At 36.8% G+C, this 19,639-nt stretch overlaps 1 protein-coding gene across 8 annotated transcripts in view; it reads left to right on the forward strand.

The window, feature by feature from the left end:
* NBEA (neurobeachin) overlaps positions 1 to 19,639 on the forward strand; it is a 754,643-nt gene that overhangs the window by 494,375 nt on the left and 240,629 nt on the right. For all 8 annotated transcript variants that reach the window (XM_054446222.2, XM_063650755.1, XM_063650757.1 and 5 more), the window contains one exon: positions 18,185 to 18,309. In XM_054446222.2, the coding sequence (XP_054302197.1) occupies positions 18,185 to 18,309 (125 nt within the window). The remainder of the gene's footprint in view (positions 1 to 18,184; positions 18,310 to 19,639) is intronic.

The raw sequence follows: 19,639 nt of genomic DNA on the forward strand, positions 1-19,639 counted from the left end.
TACATGTGCACAATGTGCACATTTGTTACATATGTATACATGCGCCATGTTGGTGTGCTGCACCCGTTAACGCGTCATTTACATTAGGCATATCTCCTAATGTTATCCCTCCTCCCTCCCCCCACCTCACGACAGGCCCCAGTGTGTGATGTTCCCCACCCTGTGTCTAAGTGTTGTCATTGTTTAATTCCCACCTATGAGTGAGAACATGTGGTGTTTGGTTTTCTGTCCTTGCGATAGTTTGCTCAGAATGATGGTTTCCAGCTTCATCCATGTCTCTACAAAGGACATGAACTCATCCTTTTTTATGGCTGAATAGTATTCCATGGTGTATATGTGCCACATTTTCTTAATCCAGTCTATCATTGATGGATATTTGGGTTGGTTCCAAGTCTTTGCTATTGTGAATAGTGCCACAATAAACATACGTGTGCATGAGTCTTTATAACAGCATGATTTATAATCCTTTGGGAATATGCCCAGTAATGGGATGGGTGGGTCAAATGGTATTTCTAGTTCTAGACCCTTGAGGAATTGCCACACTGTCTTCCACAAGGGTTGAACTAGTTTACAGTCCCATCAACAGTGTAAAAGTGTTCCTATTTCTCCACATCCTTTCCAGCACCTGTTGTTTCCTGACTTGATTTAATGATCGCCATTCTAACTGGTGTGAGATGGTATCTCATTGTGGTTTTGATTTGCATTTCTCTGTTGGCCAGTGATGATGAGCATTTTTTCATGTGTCTGTTGGCTGCATAAATGTCTTCTTTGGAGAAGTGTCTGTTCATATCCTTTGCCCACTTTTTGATGGGGTTGTTTGTTTTTTTCTTGTAAATTTGTAGATGCTGGATATTAGCCCTTTGTCAGATGAGTAGATTGCAAAAATTTTCTCCCATTCTGTAGGTTGCCTGTTCACTCTGATGGTAGTTTCTTTTGCTGTGCAAAAGCTCTTTAGTTTAATTAGATCCCATTTGTCAGTTTTGGCTTTTGTTGCCATTGCTTTTGGTGTTTTAGTCATGAAGTCCTTGCCCATGCCTATGTCCTGAATGGTATTGCCTAGGTTTTCTTCTAGGGTTTTTATGGTTTTAGGTCTAACATTTAAGTCTTTAATCCATCTTGAATTAATTTTTGTGTAAGATGTGAGGAAGGGATCCAGTTTCAGCTTTCTGCATATGGCTAGCCGGTTTTCCCAGCACCATTTATTAAATAGGGAATCCTTTCCCCATTGCTTGTTTTTGTCAGATTTGTCAAAGATCAGATAGTTGTAGATGTGTGGTATTATTTCCAGGGGCTCTATTCTGTTCCGTTGGTCTATGTCTCTGTTTTGGTACCAGTACCATGCTCTTTTGGTTACTGTAGCCTTGTAGTATAGTTTGAAGTCAGGTAGTGTGATGCCTCCAGCTTTGTTCTTTTGGCTTAGGATTGTCTTGGCAGTGTGGGCTCTTTTTTGGTTCCATATGAACTTTTAACTAGTTTTTTCCAATTCTGTGAAGAAAGTCATTGGTAGCTTGACGGGGATGGCATTGAATCTATAAATTACCTTGGGCAGTATGGCCACTTTCACAGTACTGATTCTTCCTACCCATGAGCATGGAATGTTCTTCCATTTGTTTGTGTCCTCTTTTATTTCATTGAGCAGTGGTTTGTAGTTCTCCTTGAAGAGGTCCTTCACATCCCTTGTAAGTTGGATTCCTAGGTATTTTATTCTCTTTGAAGCAATTGTGAATGGGAGTTCACTCATGATTTGGCTCCTTGTTTGTTTGTTATTGGTGTATAGGAATGCTTGTGATTTTTGTACATTGATTTTGTATCCTGAGACTTTGCTGAAGTTGCTTATCAGCTTAAGGAGATTTTGGGCTGAGATGATGGGGTTTTCTAGATATACGATTATGTCATCTGCAAAGAGGGACAATTTGACTTCCTCTTTTCCTAATTGAATACCCTTTATTTCTTTCTCTTGCCTGATTGCCCTGGCCAGAACTGCTAATACTATATCGAATAGGAGTGGTGAGAGAGCGCATCCCTGTCTTGTGCCAGTTTTCAAAGGACATGCTTCCAGTTTTTGCCTATTCAGTATGATAGTGAATGCACTTATTATTTTGAGACATGTCATAAATTGCTCTAATTTTGAGACACGTCCCATCAATACCTAGTTTAGTGAGAGTTTTTAGCTGTTGAATTTTGTCGAAGGCCTTTTCAGCATCTATTGAGATAATCATGTGGTTTTTGTCTTTGATTCTGTTTATATGATGGATTATGTTTATTGATTTGGGTATGTTGAACCAGCCTTGCATCCCAGGGATGAAGCCAACTTGATCATGGTGGATAAGCTTTTTGATGTACTGCTGGATTCGGTTTGCCAGTATTTTATTGAGGATTTTTGCATCGATGTTCATCAGGGATATTGGTCTAAAATTCTCTTTTTTCTGTTGTGTGTCTGCCGGGCTTTAGTATCAGGATGATGCTGGCCTCATAAAATGAATTAGGGAGGATTCCCTCTTTTTCTATTGATTGGAATAGTTTCAGAAGGAATATTACCAGCTCCTCTTTGTACCTCTAGTAGAATTTGGCTATGAATCTGTCTGGTCCTGGACTTTTTTTGGTTGGTAGGCTATTAATTATTGCCTCAATTTCAGAACTTGTTATTGGTCTATTCAGGGATTCAACTTCTTCCTGGTTTAGTCTTGGGAGGGTGTATGTGTCCAGGAATTTATCCATTTCTTCTAGATTTTCTAGTTTATTTGTGTACAGGTGTTTACAGTATTCTCTGATGGTAGTTTGTATTTCTGTGGGATCAGTGGTGATATCCCCTTTATCATTTTTTATTATGTCTATTTGATTCTTCTCTCTTTTCTTCTTTATTAGTCTTGCTAGCGGTCTATCAATTTTGTTGATCTTTTCAAAAAACCGGCTCCTGGATTCATTAATTTTTTGAAGGGATTTTTGTGTCTCTATTTCCTTCAGTTCTGCTCTGATCTTTGTTATTTCTTCATTCTGCTAGCTTTTGAATGTGTTTGCTCTTGCTTCTCTAGTTCTTTTAATTGTGAAGTTATTGTGTCAATTTTAGATCTTTCCTGCTTTCTCTTGTGGGCATTTAGTGCTATAAATTTCCCTCTACACACTGCTTTAAATGTGTCCCCAAGATTCTGGTATGTTGTATTGGTTTCAAAGAACATCTTTATTTCTGCCTTCATTTCGTTATGTACCCAGTAGTCATTCAGGAGCAGGTTGTTCAGTTTCCATGTAGTTGAGCGGTTTTGAGTGAGTTTCTTTAATCCTGAGTTCTAGTTTTATTGCACTGTGGTCTGAGAGATAGTTTGTTTTAATTTCTGTACTTTTACATTTGCTGAGGAGTGCTTTACTTCCAACTATGTGGTCAATTTTGGAATAGGTGTGATGTGGTGCTGAGAAGAATGCATGTTCTGTTAATGTGGGGTGGACAGTTCTGTAGATACGTATTAAGTCCACTTGGTGCAGAGCTGAGTTCAATTCCTGGGTATCCTTGTTAATTTTCTGTCTTGTTGATCTGTCTAATGTTGACAGTGGGGTGTTAACGTCTCCCATTATTATTGTGTGGGAGTTTAAGTCTCTTTGTAGGTCTCTAAGGACTTGCTTTATGAATCTGGGTGCTCCTGTTTTGGGTGCAGTGCATATATATTTAGGATAGTTAGCTCTTCTTGTTGAATTGATCTCTTTACCATTACATAATGGCCTTCTTTGTGTCTTTTGATCTTTGTTGGTTTAAAGTCTGTTTTATCAGAGACTAGGATTGCAACCCCTGCTTTGTTTTGTTTTCCATTTGCTTGGTAGATCTTTCTCCATCCCTTTATTTTGAGCCTATGTGTGTGTCTGCATGTGAGATGGGTCTCCTGAATACAGCACACTGATGGGTCTTGACTCTATCTAGTTTGCCAGTCTGTTTCTTTTAATTGGAACATTTAGCCCATTTACATTTAAGGTTAATATTGTTATGTGCTATTCTTAAAGACATTATTATTAGAGTATTTTCTAGTGTTTTTTCTATAGTGGCTCATATGTTGCAGAAGAAAATGGCAGAAGAATAACTTATTATGTTGAAATACTAAATAGAAGGAGTGATGCAGGAGCAGTTTAACTAAATAAACAGAAGAAACTATGTGCTCGTATAGTGATGAATTTCAGTAGGAAAACAGAGTGAAGAACATATGAGAATGAAAGGAAAGGAAATGCATGATGTTGTTTTACCACAAGAACATATGCTCAGCACTGAGAATATTGCCTAACACAAAATAGATGCTCAGTAAATATATTTTTGAATGAGAACCATAGAAAGAAGGATGGAAAGAAATAGACGAGAAGGAGTTTGAACAGAAAACAGATGGTGATATCCTAGATTGGTAACCTGGCACAGATGCCAAATATAATGGTGTTGGAACATAAGCCTTTTATGAACATATTATTGTACAGTAGAAAAACCTCTCATGATTCATGAGTTGGTGGTAAACAATATTATCAGAAAAATGAGAATATAAGGAGAGTATGATTTGTATACTCTATGTTTTAGTTCATTGAGACTGCTATAACAAATTACAGGCTGAGTATTCCTTATATGAAGTGCTTGGAACCAGAGTGTTTTAAATTTAGGATTTTTTTCAGATTTTGGAATATTTGCATATACATAATGAGATATCTTGGGGATGGGACCCAAGTTTAAAAACAATTGTCTATGTTTCATATATATACCTTATACACATAGCCTGAAGATTTTATACAATATTTTTAATAATTTTGTACATGAAACACAGTTTGTGTTAAGTACTTATATGTGGAATTTTCCACTTATGGCATCATTTCAGCACTCAAAAAGTTTTGGATTTTGGAACATTTTGGATTTTCAGATTAGAGATGCTTAACCTGTTCCATAAACTAGGTAGCTTATGAACAACAGAAATTTATTTCTCGCAGTTCTAGAAGTGAGAAGTCCAGGATCAAAATACCAGTAGATTTGGTGTTTGGTGAGGGCCCCACCACCTGGTTCATAGAACAGTGCCTTCTCCCTGTGTCCTCACGTGATGGAAGTGACGAACAGGCTCCCTTGAGCCTATTTTATAAGGGCACTAATCCCATTCACAAGGGCACTTCTCTCATGACCTAATTACTTTCCCAAAAGCCCCAGAACATCATACCATCACCTTGGAGGTAAGGATTTCAACATATGAATTTTGGACAGAAACATTCAAATCATACTAATAACAGTGTTTCTGAACATTTCTTTATTAGAAACTGCTTTTAGAAAAATGTAATAAAACTCTAGACTTCTCCCTCAAAAATACATATATACATATCCCATAAAATTTTGTAGACCATTTCAGGAGTTTTGTGAATCTGTAAAACTCATCCATTGGTTAATGATGAGTGCCACATTTTTAAATAATGTGAATGTTGGCTTAATATCAAACCCCACCCCCCAAAAAACATGAAAAGAAGAGCACAGAAGTGCCAATGAACAACACAAAGCTCTGAGATAGATATCAGAAGGACCAAAACCCAGAATAACCTGAGGTGCAGTCTAAAAAAGTAATAGAACTCCTCCATCAGGTCCCACAGTATAATAGGGTATAACCCATTATCATTCCATTTAGTGATTATAGTTTTTGTGTCCACATATTCACTGCTAGTATATAGAAATACAATTATTATTTGTGTGTCTATCTTGCATCTTGTGACCTTGCTTAACTCAGTCCTTAGTTCTAGGAGTGTTTGACAGATTTTGCATGATTTTCTACATAGACAGTCATGTTAGCTGCATATAGGGACAATTTTATTTCCTCTTTTTCTATTTATATTCCTCTTATATCCTCCCTTTTGCCTTACTGCATTGGCTAGAAATTTCAGTACTCTGTTGAGTAAGAGTGGTAACAGCAGACATCTTTGCCTTATTCCCAGTTTTAGGTGGAGAACTTCAGTCTTTCACTCAAGTATAAAGTTAGCTAAAGATTTTTGTAGATACTTTTATCGAGTTGAAGAAATTGCCTTTTATTCCTGTTTTCCTGAACTTTTCTAAAATTGTGAATCATTGCTAAATTTTGTCAAATACCTTTTATAATGACTAATATGATCATGTGATTTTTCTTCTCAGCTGTTAATGTAATGCACTACATTGATTCCTAAGGATTTTTTTGTCTATATAAAGGATGGATATTGGTCTGTAGTTTTCTTCTTTTGTACTGTTTTTGGTTTTTGTATCAGGGTGATATTAGCTATAATAATTATTGAGAAATATTTCTTCCTCTTCTGTTTTCTGGAAGAGATTATGTATAATTGGAGTTAATTCTTCTTGAAATGCTTCATAAAATTCTTCAGTGAAACTATCTCGGCCGGGAGATTTGGGGAAAGGGGAGTAAATGTCTTAAATTTCTTTAATTGTTACAGAGTTGTTCATATTATCTTTTTCACATTGGGTGACTTGTGGTCATTTGTGTTTTTTGGTCCATTTCTTCTAAGCTGTCAAATTTATGTGTGTAGAGTCTTTCACAGTATCCACTCCTTCTTTTGATGTCTTCAGAGTCAGTAGTGATATCCCCTTTTTCATTCCTGATATTGGTAATTTATGTCTACTCTTTTTTACTTTGTCAGTCTTTTTAGAGGTGTGTCAGTGTTATTGATTTTTTTCAAAGAAACAGCTCTTTGTTTTGTTAATTTTTCTGTTCTTTTTCTGTTTTCAGTTTCACTGATTTTTATTGATTTCTGCTTTTTTTATTGTTTCCTTTTTTCTACTTGCCTTTTATGTGTTCTTAAGGTGAGAATTTAGACTACTGATTTTAAATGTTTCTTCTTTTCTAATATATGCATTTAGTACTATAGATTACCCTCCCAGTTCTACTTTAGTTGTATCCAACAAGTGTTGATATTTTTTATTGTGATTTTCATTCAGTTCTGTATTCTTTTGGTTTTCCCTCGAGAATTCTTTTTTAAATCAAGGGTTATTTATTTTTTCTGCCTTCCTATGGGTGACTTGGTCATTTTTTAGAATTCTGTTTTATCTATGTTTCTTAGTATGTCCCTTTGTGTAGCTTTTTTAGTGTTTGCTCTAAGTATTACATTTTTTATGCATAGCCTTATCAGTCTACTGGTGCTATCATTCTGTCAGTCCATGTGAAATATACACACTTTACGTCCTTTCGCATCCCTTTGCCTTCCCCCATTTATAATATAGTTATCTTAAATATTACCAGTAAATATACTTAGAACCACATCGGTGTTACAATTTTTGTTTCAACAGTAAAACATAATATAGAAAACTCAGGAGGAAAAGGAAAGCCTATTATAGATAGTCATATTTTGCTTACTGTGTTCTTTCTTCCTAATGTTTCAGTGTTTCTTCTACTACTTCTCTCATGTTTACAGGACTGCCTATAGCCTTTCTTCTAGAGTAGCTCTGATGGCAATAAATATTCTGTTTTTTACTTCATCTAAAAATATCTGCACTTGTTATTTCTGGAGGTATCTTCACTGGCTATAGGATTTGGGGTTGACGGTTCTTCTCTTTTAGCACCTCAAAAATATTTTGCCACTTCCTCTGGTCATCATTGTTTCTGATGTAAAATATATTGTCATTCTGTTTTACTTCTATAGATGAGATGCCATTTTTCTCTGGCTGATCTTTAGACTTTCTTTGCCCTCAGTTTTCAGAAATTTAATTATGATATGTCTTAGCATGAACTTCCTTGGATTTATCATGTTTGGAGTTCAGTAAGCTACTTAAATCTGTACATTTATGTTTTTGCCAAATTTAGAAAATTTTCGGCCATTATTTTTTCTTTTTTTTTTTTTTTTTAGATTCTTCATTCTTTCACATACAGAGCATCTTTTTTTTTAAATTTTATTATTATTATACTTTAAGTTTTAGGGTACATGTGCACAACGTGCAGGTTTGTTACATATGTATACGTGTGCCATGTTGGTGTGCTGCACCCATTAACTTGTCATTTAGCATCAGGTATATCTCCTAATGCTATCCTTTCTCCTCCCCCAACTCCACAATAGTCCCCAGTGTGTGATGTTCCCCTTCCTGTGTCCATGTGTTCTCATTGTTCAATTCTCACCTGTGAGTGAGAACATGCGGTGTTTGGTTTTTTGTCCTTGCAATAGTTTGCTGAGAATGATGGTTTCCAGTTTCATCCATGTCCCTACAAAGGACATGAACTCATCATTTTTTATGGCTGCATAATATTCCATGGTGTATATGTGCCACATTTTCTTAATCCAGTCTATCATTGTTGGACATTTGGGTTGGTTCCAAGTCTTTGCTATTGTGAATAGTGCCACAATAAACATACGTGTGCATGTGTCTTTATAACAGCATGATTTATAATCCTTTGGGTATATACCCAGTAATGGGATGGCTGGGTCAAATAGAATTTCTAGTTCTAGATCCCTGAGGAATCGCCACACTGACTTCCACAATGGTTGAACTAGTTTACAGTCCCACCAACAGTGTAACAGTGTTCCTATTTCTCCACATCCTCTCCAGCACCTGTTGTTTCCTGACTTTTTAATGATCGCCATTCTAACTGGTGTGAGATGGTATCTCATTGTGGTTTTGATTTGCATTTCTCTGTTGGCCAGTGATGATGAGCATTTTTTCATGTGTTTTTTGGCTGCATAAATGTCTTCTTTTGAGAAGTGTCTGTTCATATCCTTTGCCCACTTTTTGATGGGGTTGTTTTTTTCTTGTAAATTTGTTTAAGTTCTTTGTAGATGCTGGATATTAGCCCTTTGTCAGATGAGTCGGTTGCAAAAATTTTCTCCCATTTTGTAGGTTGCCTGTTCACTCTGATGGTAGTTTCTTTTGCTGTGCAGAAGCTCTTTAGTTTAATTAGATCCCAATTGTCAATTTTGGCTTTTGTTGCCATTGCTTTTGATGTTTTAGACATGAAGTCCTTGCCCTGCCTATGTCCTAAATGGTACTGCCTAGGTTTTCTTCTAGGGATTTTATGCTCTTAGGTCTAACATTTAAGTCTTTAATCCATCTTGAATTAATTTTTGTATAAGGTGTAAGGAAGGGATCCAGTTTCAGCTTTCTGCATATGGCTAGCCAGTTTTCCCAGCACCATTTATTAAATAGGGAATCCTTTCCCCATTGCTTGTTTTTCTCAGGTTTGTCAAAGATCAGATAGTTGTAGATATGTGGCATTATTTCTGAGGGCTGTGTTCTGTTCCATTGGTCTGTATCTCTGTTTTGGTACCAGTACCATGCTCTTTTGGTTACTGTAGCCTTGTAGTATAGTTTGAGGTCAGGTAGCCTGATGCCTCCAGCTTTGTTCTTTTGGCTTAGGATTGACTTGGCGATGTGGGCTCTTTTTCTGTTCCATATGAATTTTAAAGTAGTTTTTTCCAATTCTGTGAAGAAAGTCATTGGTAGCTTGATAGGGATGGCATTGAATCTATAAATTACCTTGGGCAGTATGGCCATTTTAACAATATTGATTCTTCCTACCCATGAGCATGGAATGTTCTTCCATTTGTTTGTGTCCTCTTTTATTTCATTGAGCAGTGGTTTGTAGTTCTCCTTGAAGAGGTCCTTCACATCCCTTGTAAGTTGGATTCCTAGGTATTTTATTCTCTTTGAAGCAATTGTGAATGGGAGTTCACTCATGATTTGGCTCTCCGTTTGTCTGTTATTGGTGTGTGAGAATGCTTGTGATTTTTGTACATTGATTTTGTATCCTGAGACTTTGCTGAAGCTGCTTATCAGCTTAAGGAGATTTTGGGCTGAGACGATGGGGTTTTCTAGATATACAATTATGTCATCTGCAAACAGGGACAATTTGACTTCCTCTTTTCCTAATTGAATACCCTTTATTTCCTTCTCCTGCCTGATTGCCCTGGCCAGAACTTCCAACACTATGTTGAATAGGAGTGGTGAGAGAGGGCATCCCTGTCTTCTGCCAGTTTTGAAAGGGAATGCTTCCAGGTTTTGCCCATTCAGTATGATATTGACTGTGGGTATGTCATAGATAGCTCTTATTATTTTGAGATACGTCCCATCAATACATAATTTATTGAAGAGTTTTTAGCATGAAGGTTGTTGAATTTTGTCAAAGGCCTTTTCTGTATCTATTGAGATAATCGTGGTTTTTGTCTTTGGTTCTGTTTATATGCTGCATTACATTTATTGATTTGCGTATGTTGAACCAGCCTTGCATCCCAGGGATGAAGCCCACTTGATCATGGTGGATAAGCTTTTTCATGTGCTGCTGGATTCAGATTGCCAGTATTTTATTGAGGATATTTGCATCAATGTTCATCAAGGATATTGATCTAAGATTCTCTTTTTTGGTTGTGTCTCTGCCAGGCTTTGGTATCAGGATGATGCTAGCCTCATAAAATGAGTTAGGGTGGATTCCCTTTTTTTCTATTGATTGGAATAGTTTCAGAAGGAATGGTACCAGCTCCTCCTTGTACCTTTGGTAGAATTTGTCTGTGAATCCGTCTGGTCCTGGACTTTTTTTGGTTGGTAAGCTATTGATTATTTCCTCAATTTCAGATCCTGTTATTGGTCTATTCAGAGATTCAACTTCTTCCTGGTTTAGTCTTGGGAGGATGTATGTGTCAAGGAATTTAACCATTTCTTCTAGATTTTCTAGTTTATTTGCGTAGAGGTGTTTACAGTATTCTCTGATGGTAGTTTGTATTTCTGTGGGATCGGTGGTGATATCCCCTTTATCATTTTTTATTATGTCTATTTGATTCTTCTCTCTTTTCTTCTTTATTAGTCTTGCTAGCAGTCTATCAATTTTGTTGACCTTTTCAAAAAACCAGCTCCTGGCTTCATTAATTTTTTGAAGGGTTTTTTGTGTCTCTATTTCCTTCAATTCTGCTCTGATTTTAGTTACTTCTTGCCTTCTGCTAGCTTTTGAATGTGTTTGCTCTTGCTTCTGTAGTTCTTTTAATTGTGATGTTAGGGTGTCAATTTTAGATCTTTCCTGCTTTCTCTTGTGGGCATTTAGTGCTATAAATTTCCCTCTACACACTGCTTTGAATGTGTCCCAGAGATTCTGGTACGTTGTGTCTTTGTTCTCATTGATTTCAAAGAACATCTTTATTTCTGCCTTCATTTCGTTACGTACCCAGCAGTCATTCAGGAGCAGGTTGTTCAGTTTCCATGTAGTTGAGCAGTTTTGAGTGAGTTTCTTAATCCTGAGTTCTAGTTTTATTGCACTGTGGTCTGAGAGACAGTTTGTTATAATTTCTGTTCTTTGACATTTGCTGAGGAGTGCTTTACTTCCAACTATGTGGTCAATTTTGGAATAGGTGTGGTATGGTGCTGAAAAAAAATGTATATTCTGTTGATTTGGGGTGGAGAGTTCTGTAGATGTCTATTAGGTCCACTTGGTGCAGAGCTGAGTTCAATTCCTGGGTATCCTTGTTAACTTTCTGTCTCATTGATCTGTCTAATGTTGACAGTGGGGTGTTAAAGTGTCCCATTATTGTTGTGTGGGAGTCTAAGTCTCTTTGTTGGTCACTAAGGACTTGCTTTATGAATCTGGGTGCTCCTGTATTGGGTGCATATATATTTAGGATAGTTAGCTCTTCTTGTTGAATTGATCCCTTTACCATTATGGAATGGCCTTCTTTGTCTCTTTTGATCTTTGTTGGTGTAAAGTCTGTTTTATCAGAGACTAGGATTGCAACCTCTGCCTTTTTTTGTTTTCCATTTGCTTGGTAGATCTTCCTCCATCCCTTTGTTTTGAGCCTATGTGTGTCTCTGCACGAGAGTTGGGTTTCCTGAATACAGCACACTGATGGGTCTTGACTCTTTATCCAGTTTGCCAGTCTGTGTCTTTTAATTGGAGCATTTAGCCCATTTACATTCAAAGTTAATATCGTTATGTGTGAATTTGATCCTATCATTATGATGTTAGCTGGTTATTTTGCTCGGTAGTTGATGCAGTTTCTTCCTAGCCTTGATGGTCTTTACAATTTGGCATGTTTTTGCAGTGGCTGGTACCCGTTGTTCCTTTCCATGTTGAGTGCTTCCTTCAGGAGCTCTTTTAGGGCAGGCCTGGTGGTGACAAAATCTCTCAGCATTTGCTTGTCTGTAAAGGATTTTATTTATCCTTCACTTATGAAGCTTAGTTTGGCTGGATATGAAATTCTGGGTTGAAAATTCTTTTCTTTAAGAATGTGAATATTGGCCCCCACTCTCTTCTGGCTTGTAGAGTTTCTGCCGAGAGATCAGCTGTTAGTCTGATGGGCTTCCCTTTGTGGGTAACCCGACCTTTCTCTCTGGCTGCCCTTAACATTTTTTCCTTCATTTCAACATTGGTGAATCTGACAATTATGTGTCAGAGTTGCTCTTCTCGAGGAGTATCTTTGTGGCATTCTCTGTATTTCCTGAATCTGAATGTTGGCCTGCCTTGCTAGAGTGGGGAAGTTCTCCTGGATAATGTCCTGCAGAGTGTTTTCCAACTTGGTTTCATTCTCCCCATCACTTTCAGGTGCACCAATCAGACGTAGATCTGGTCTTTTCACATAGTCCCATATTTCTTGGAGACTTTGTTCGTTTCTTTTTATTCTTCTTTCTCTAAACTTCTCTTCTCACTTCATTTCATTCATTTCATCTTCCATCGCTTTCTTCCAGTTCATCGCATCGGCTACTGAGGCTTCTGCATTCGTCATGTAGTTCTCGTGCCATGGTTTTCAGCTCCATCAGGTCCTTTAAGGACTTCTCTGCATTGGTTATTCTAGTTATCCATTTATCTAATTTTTTTTCAAAGTTTTTAACTTCTTTGCCATTGGTTCAAACTTCCTCCTGTAGCTCAGAGTAGTTTGATCCTCTGAAGCCTTCTTCTCTCAACTCGTCAAAGTCATTCTCCGTCCAGCTTTGTTGTGTTGCTGGTGAGGAGCTGCGTTCCTTTGGAGGAGGAGAGGCCCTCTGATTTTTAGAGTTTCCAGTTTTTCTGCTCTGTTTTTTCCCCATCTTTGTGGTTTTATCTACCTTTGGTCTTTGATGATGGTGACATACAAATGGGTTTTTGGTGTGGATGTCCTTCCTATTTGTTAGTTTTCCTTCTAACAGACAGGACCCTCAGCTGCAGGTCTGTTGGAGTTTGCTGGAGGTCCACTCCAGACCCTGTTTGCCTGGGTATCAGCAGCGGTGGCTGCAGAACAGCGGATATTGGTGAACCACAAATGCTGCTGCCTGATCGTTCCTCTGGAAGTTTTGTCTCAGAGGAGTACCTGGCCATGTGAGGTGTCAGTCCGCCCCTACTGGGGGGTGCCTCCCAGTTAGGCTACTCAGGGGTCAGGGACCCACTTGAGGAGGCAGTCTGCCGGTTCTCAGATCTGAAGCTGCATGCTGGGAGAACCACTACTCTCTTCAAAGCTGTCAGACAGGGACATTTAAGTCTGCAGAGGTTACTGCTGTCTTTTTGTTTGTCTGTGCTCTGCCCCCAAAGGTGGAGCCTACAGAGGCAGGCAGGCCTCCTTGAGCTGTGGTGGGCTCCACCCAGTTCGAGCTTCCCAGCTGCTTTGTTTACTTAATCAAGTTTTGGCAATGGCGGGCGCCCCTCCCCGAGCCTCACTGCTGCCTTGCAGTTTGATCTCAGACTGCTGTGCTAGCAATCAGCGGGACTCCGTGGGCATACGACCCTCTGAGCCAGGTGTGGGATATAATCTGGTGTGCCGTTTTTTAAGCCCGTTGGGAAAGCGCAGTATTAGGGTGGGAGTGACCCGATTTTCCAGGTGCCGTCTGTCACCCCTTTCTTTGACTAGGAAAGGGAACTCCCTGACCGCTTGTACTTCCCAGGTGAGGCGATGCCTCGCCCTGCTTTGGCTCGCACATGGTGCGCTGCACCCACTGTCTGGCACACCTCAGTGAGATGAAGCTGGTACCTCAGTTGGAAATGCAGAAATCACCCGTCTTCTGCATCATTCCCGCTGGGAGCTGTAGACTGGAGCTGTTCCTATTCAGCCATCTTGGCTCCTCCCCCACCCGCCATTATTTTTTTGGACATTTTTCCGGCTCTGCTGACTTTCTCCTCTCCTTCTAGGATTCCAGTGACACAAATGCTAAATGTTGTGCTCCACAGATCCCTAAGGCTCTGTTCATTTTTTCTTCTATTTCCTTCTGTTATTCAGATTGCATAATTTCTATTATCGTGTCTTCCAATTAAGTGATTCCTTCCTCTGTCTCTTCTGTTCTGCTGTTGAGCACATCTACTGAGCTTTTATTTTGGTTATTATATTTGTCAGTTCAAAAACTTCCATTTGGTTCCTCTTTACATCTTCTGTTTCTTTTCTGAGAGTTTCTATTTCTTTGCTAAGGGTATGTTTTTTCATTCATTTCAAGCATTTTCATAATTGCATATTGAAGTATATTTTCAATCATGGCTGCTTTAAATTCTCTGCCATTTCGATGTTGACATTTTGGGGTGATCTTTTTACATTCCCTTGGAGATTTTCCGGGTTCTTGGTAGGACAAGTGATTTTAGATTGAAACCTAGACCTTTTCTTATTTTTTTCTGAGATAATTTATTTTATTTAAACCTATTTAGACTTTCTGTAACGTTGCTTCATCTGGAAGTGGGGACACTCTCTTATATCTGCTAGATGGTAGTAGAAATCTAAGTTCTTCACTTGGCCTCTGTTGAAACCCAGTGAGTCGGAGGCTCTTCTTTACTGCTTGATGGGGGTGGGAGTTCCTGGTCCCCATGTGAAGTCCACTGGTGGGCTGGCCTCATTGCTGTTTGTCAGCAGTGAAAGTCCTGACTCTGCAGTAGGCTTCCTCTGACACTACCCCAGTGGGGAGGGGGAAGGATGCCCCATTACTGTCCAATGGGAAGTGGAAATTTAACCTCTCCACATGGTCTCCACTGACTCCATGTGAGTGGGGCACCTTGTTACCAGCCAGCAGAGATGAAGCCCTGGCTGTCTACTTCGTGTTCTCTGATACCACCCAGCAAAGGTGTTGGGTATCTCATTACACCTTCATGAGGGTACATGTCTGGGTTTCACACCCATCCTTTGCTGGTGTAGGTCAGGTGGGGACACAGTTTTTCTGTGATGTTTGGCTGGAGTATAGCAGTTTTCTGAAAGTTTTCTATCTTGCTAAACTGCTGGTTTTTTGATCCTTTGACTAGAGGGAGCAGGCTTTTGCTGGGGCTTTTTTTTTGTTTGTTTGCACTCATTGGTCTATCTGGGCTGTTGGCCTCTTTGCCTCCGGGTGTGGGATATATGAAACAAAAAGAACTCATCAATATGTTGTTCCTTAGGTCCTGGGGTCCTTAGCCAGTCTGCCTTCTCTCACCTTTCAGAGTCTTCTCTTTTTTTAAATCTATTTTAATAGGTTTCTGGGGAACAGGCAATATTTGGTTATGTGAATAAGTTATTTAAGTGGTGACTTCTGAGATTTTGGTGCACCCATCACCTGAGCAGTGTACCCTATACCCAATGTGTAGACTTTTATTTTTCACCCACCTCCCACCCTTTCCCCTGAGTCCCCAAAGTGTGTGTGTGTGTGTGTATGTGTGTAAATATATATATATACACACACATTTTCTTTATCCACTCACTGATTGATGGGTATTTGGGCTGGTTTCGTATTTTTGCAATTGCAAATTGTGCTGCTATAAACATGCATGTGAAAGTATCTTTTTTGTATAATGACTTCTTTTCCTCTGAGTAGATACCCAGGAGTGAGATTGCTGGATCAAATGGTAGCTCTACTTTTAGTTCTTGAAGGAATCTCCACACTGTTTTTCATTGTGGGTATACCACTTTACATTCCCACCAACAGTGTAAAACATTTACATTCTCACCACATCCACACCAACATTTTTTTTTTTAATTTTTTGATTATGTTCATTCTTGGAGGAGCAAGGTGGTATCGCATTGTGGTTTTAATTTGCATTTCTCTGATAATTAATGATATTGAGCATTCTTTCGTAGGTTTGTTGGCCATTTGTCTATCTTATTTTGAAAATTGTCTATTCATGTCCTTAGCCCACTTTTCGATGGGATTGTTTGTTTTGTTCTTGCTGATTTGTTTGGATTCCTTTTGCCCAATGTATAGATTATGAAAATTTTCTCCCACTTTGTGGGTTGTCTGTTTACTCTACTGATTATTTCTTTTGCTGTGCAAAAGGAAGCTTTTTAGTTTAATTAAGTCCCATCCATTTATCCTTGTTTTTGTTGCATTTACTTCTGGGTTCTTGGTCATGAAGTCTTTGCCTAAGCCAATGTCTAAAAGAGTTTTTCCAGTGTTATCTTCTAGAATTTGTATGGGGTTTCAGGTCTTCAGAGTCTTCTTATGTTTGTTTTATATACTCTTTTTTTTTTATTTTTTTTCTTGCCAAAATTCTTTATTCTCGCCAAAATTCTTTATTCTCTAGCCAAAGATGATGTCTGTTGTTAGTGTCTTTTTTTTTCTTTTTTTTTTATTATTATTATACTTTAAGTTTTAGGGTACATGTGCACAATGTGATGCTAAATGACGAGTTAATGAGTGCAGCACACCAGCATGGCACATGTTTTATATACTCTTTCCAGAACTGTTCAGCTGCCCTTACAGAAGAATAGGGAAGAGTATGTCTATGGTTAGAAATTTTAGATAACATTAGCTCTCTGACCACTTTTGGTGAATTCAGTGACTTAATTTTAACATAATCTTAATGAAAATCAATATAGCATGATTTTAGCATGGTCTTCCTTAAAATTACTGGGATTAGTTTGTATTTGTAAGGACAGAAATCATCCTATTTTAAATTAGAGAGATATACTATTTATTACTATTATTCATCAAGTAATCATTATTTAACAGAAGAATTAAGTTATAATTATGATGTACAGGAAAAATAAGTGCATTAAAGCATACTTCAAAGACTTACAATTTTAGTTCTTTTTATATGCCCTTTATACTATTGGGTTTTTATAATGAAGTTATAGATAACAAAATTATATAGCCATAAAATCTAAAATGCTTTTCAAAATGAAATTATTTTTCTCAATGGCCATACATTGAAAAAATCCATAGCTTTTTTTTGAAATTATAAAAATATTTTCATTAATTCAATGAATATTTAGTAAAAACATACTGTGTGTGAGACATTGTGCTAGAAATATAATGATGAGCAAAACATACATAGGTCCTGCCTTAATCAGACTTAAAATGTTCTTCTACAGTAAAATATCAAAATAATTAATGAAATGAAATCTTCTAGGAAAGTATTTTATATGTTTTTATGAATAGTGCTGCTCTGGAAAATTAGAATATTATCTTTTGAGTGTATTACTCCACTACTAGATGCAGAAAAACTGACTTCTTAAGCAGTGGTATTTATTACTAATATTTATTGAAATTAAATTGAAAACAAAAATTATATCATGAAATGTTTCATTGGCTATATAATGGGCCTATTTCCATCATTTCTGAAATATCTCTTGGATTTTTAGTATTGGCTTAGAGTATAAAATACAGTGATGGCCAATGTTGGCCATGGCTATTAATGGTTTATATTAGTTGAAAGCTGTAAAATCATCCAAGAACTCTATTAGCATTAGAATAATAATTTACCAAGACAATTACCACATACTGGAAATTTTTGCAGCTCTAATTCAGTATTATTAATAATGGATAAAATTGCATTTTTCTCAGGTTGCTGTGGGCAGCGGGGAATTATTTCAATGAATATTTCAGCACATTATTTTAATCATTTTTCCACCAAATCCAAGTGGGCAATATTTTATACTTCTTAATTCAGCCTACTAAGAAACCATGGTCATTAAATTGTAAACTATTTGTAGTGAGGTCTATTCTGTGATTTACAACCCTTGTTAAAAACAGTGTAAAAGAAAGCAAACTGTACCATTAATACTTGTAATTTGATATTGCCTTTGTTACTAAACTCCACATGATTAATGCTTTTAGTAGAAAGAAGAAAGTTTTAAAAAATAAAAAGCAGAGCTGAGTGGTATAATACCTAAAATATGAGAATGTTATTATTTTAAGTCTTTTTCACTTGTAGAGGAAATATATATATATGTATATATATACACAAATACAAGTGTAAAATATAAGTATCTCCAAAATTATCTTAATTTTTCAATGAGACCAACAAAATAACTTCAATTTTATAGAAAAATGTACTTCCAGTTATGCACTGTTATTAACAGGGATTACTTTTTTTCCCTCTACTCTTAGCCAATTGCATGATTTCTGGCGTTTGGATTACTGGGAAGATGATCTTCGTCGAAGGAGACGATTTGTTCGCAATGCATTTGGCTCCACTCATGCTGAGGCATTGCTCAAAGCTGCAATAGAATATGGTTAGTACCAATGCTTCTTCCACAAAAATACTTCTGGATGTGAGGTGACCCCTTGTGTTTGAGAATTCCTTTTTTTTTTTTTTCTCTAGTATTTAATGTTCTCCATGTCATGAGTCAGAAATATTTTGTTCTGCTTTATCCTTCAGCATCATTTAGGTTACTGTTAATCAACCCAATATTTCTCAGACTAGATGTATTTTTATAGCCTTCAACTTATTTTTAAGAGATAAATGGACTTCACATAGTTAGTTATTAACTAACATTCCTTTCATATATCCTAACACAAGAATAAAATCAATTTCTTTCTTGGTGTCTTTCAAACTTTGATGACCAAGACCCATAGTAAATACTGTGATCCTGTACTCAGACTTATGTATTTTATGTATAAATTTGTTTCTGTGTACACACTTATATATACTGCATTAATATACATATACACATGCAATATATATACATATGCATACTGTGAGTATATGTTTATGTATGCATATACATACTGTATATATAACTGAAAAAATGTTTTATTAATAACCTCTTTATATGATATTTTGTTTTAATCCCACCTATTCCTTTCAGTTTAATAAAATAGTATTTAAAATCTTGTTATAAGCTGCCAATTTAAATTTCCAATCCTCCAGTGGACTACAAATGAAGTTTGAAAAAGATGGTCTCCTACTTATAGTATCATTAATTATCACACTACAGTAGAACTATATCCTAAATTGTTCTTTATAAACTGTACAATAAATCATAAATATCAAAATATTTTTGTAGTTTAATAAAAATGCTGCTACTTTAGATTGTTTTCTACTAAGAAGTATACTTAGGAACACTTGATCTACCTGCCCATTTTTAAATGCTCTAACAAGTTAAAGTTTGATGGGGTATATCAGAATTTTACAAACCACATTCACTAAAGAAATACCAGTAATGAACACTGTCCATGTATTTGTTATCCACTTTTGTTCTTCAGTTACTTGTATTTTATTATATTAATTTTCTTTTATTTGGGAGTATTAGTGAGCCATCTGTTTTTAAATTTTAAAGACAGTTGATAAATAGTATTATATCAAATCATAGTTTATATCATGTAATACCATTCATGTTCTTAATGAATTGAACAGGGAAATAATAAAAAGACAAAATGTGTAAAGCTTTTAAAATTTCTTTTCCCAGTAAGCTTTGAATTGCTACAACTTAATAAGCATCAAAATATCATTAAAAATAGATAAGGATTTCATATGAAACTATTATACCTAAGATAAAAGTTATACAGTAACTTTATACAGTAAAAGTAACTATGGAAAAAATATTCTGGAAAAAAATTGTA

Source organism: Pongo pygmaeus, chromosome 14 (genome assembly GCF_028885625.2).
Source record: "Pongo pygmaeus isolate AG05252 chromosome 14, NHGRI_mPonPyg2-v2.0_pri, whole genome shotgun sequence".
Classification (NCBI taxonomy): domain Eukaryota; kingdom Metazoa; phylum Chordata; class Mammalia; order Primates; family Hominidae; genus Pongo; species Pongo pygmaeus.